Raw genomic sequence first — 1,477 nt, forward strand, 5'->3', positions numbered from 1 at the left:
TCTAGCGAAATTAAAGATATTGTAAAAACTATTGGTATAACTAGTTTTGAATTATGCCGCTTCTCTGTAATACAACAGATATTTAATAAGAACATCGAAATAGAAGGACCCTACAGCGATGAAGAAAAACAGAAAATTTTGAACACATTTAAGAATAACATCTGTAGGTACTTTATGCACTTTATGCACTTTGATGATCAAAATGAAAGCGGTGCTATGTATGACTTTTATAAAGCATTGGAGGGTAATAATAGCGATGAATTCATCGGAAAAAAATGTGCTGCTATAATCAACACAGTTATAGGGTTGAATATATTCATATACAATCCAGAACACGGAATATATAAGCAGTTCGACAAGAATGAAGCACCTGAGAATGTTCTTCGAGAGGATCAAAGCATTGATCTAAGCCCTAGAACATGCACGATAAAGATTGATGATGCAAAGTTCTCGAACATAGAAAACCTACGTTGGTTTACTTTAGGTAACCTAGGTAGGGAACTTCTCTTTTACAGGTCTATTTTATATAGAATAGATGATATGGATATTTTCAAAAAATATGCAACAGACAAAACATACTACACTCTAGATGAGCTGTACACTAAGAGATACGAAGGAACTGACATACCATTGATAGACTATGGACTAAACCTTATTTTTGAACAATGCTATAGTGTCTTAATTGAGAAAGCTAAAGAAGCAAAAGCCAGCTCTGACAATAGTGCACATAACAAAATTGAAAAAGAAATTAAAAAAATATTTACTAAACAAGAAGACTTGAATATAGCTGTTTCTATCTACGATAATATCGGGCCCATTATGAAGGAAAAAGATATACACAGTTGTATGATTAAAGTATTAGAGTATATACTAAATCTCGAGAATTTCTTGGAAGAGAAGAATGGGACAAAGATATTGAAGATAAACGGAGATTTGAGTAATTTTTGTGAAGACTACATAGTTAAAACAGAATTAGAGAAAATAGTAGATGATGAAAAACGCAGTATAAGAAGAAAAAAGAAGGAAAACTCTGAATCTTCTAGAATAAAGAATAAAGAACTTAGCGCAAAAGAAGCAGAGCTAGAAGAATGGAAAAAAACAGCTGATCCAAACTCACAGGACTACGAACAAATAGAAAAAGAAAAAATGGAAGGGATAGAACGTGTAAGGCATGACATCAATTGTCTAGCTAATGATCGAGAGTTACTAAAATGGAAAGAAAAAAGAGAGACTTTTCAGGCTGGAAACATCTCTGTGGTTAAAGGCAGTTTTAAACGCTTACTCGAAGTAAGTCCAGACCAGAAAAGTTACTTGCTCATGAAGATAAAAGAGCTGGTAGAAGCACGCGGCGTAAAAGTAGTAGTAGATGGAGTAGAAGAAGCATTGAAAGAGTTAAAAATATCTAAGCCGACAGAAGTAGACAAGACAGCAGAAGAGCACCAAGTAGTAGAAATGGAGGTGGATGGAGCACCTCAAG

The 1,477-nt window shown here is 34.0% G+C and overlaps 1 protein-coding gene across 1 annotated transcript; it reads left to right on the forward strand.

Moving 5' to 3' along the window:
- Positions 1-183: 183 nt before the first annotated feature.
- Positions 184-1,477, forward strand: NEMIN01_2479 (uncharacterized protein; the record flags this gene model as incomplete). The annotated part of the gene is made up of 1 exon (XM_051478421.1): positions 184-1,477. A coding segment is annotated over one exon (1,294 nt), but the record flags the coding sequence as incomplete, so codon positions are not given.

This window comes from Nematocida minor (genome assembly GCF_024244105.1).
Source record: "Nematocida minor strain JUm1510 chromosome Unknown 7915, whole genome shotgun sequence".
Lineage (NCBI taxonomy): Eukaryota > Fungi > Microsporidia > Nematocida > Nematocida minor.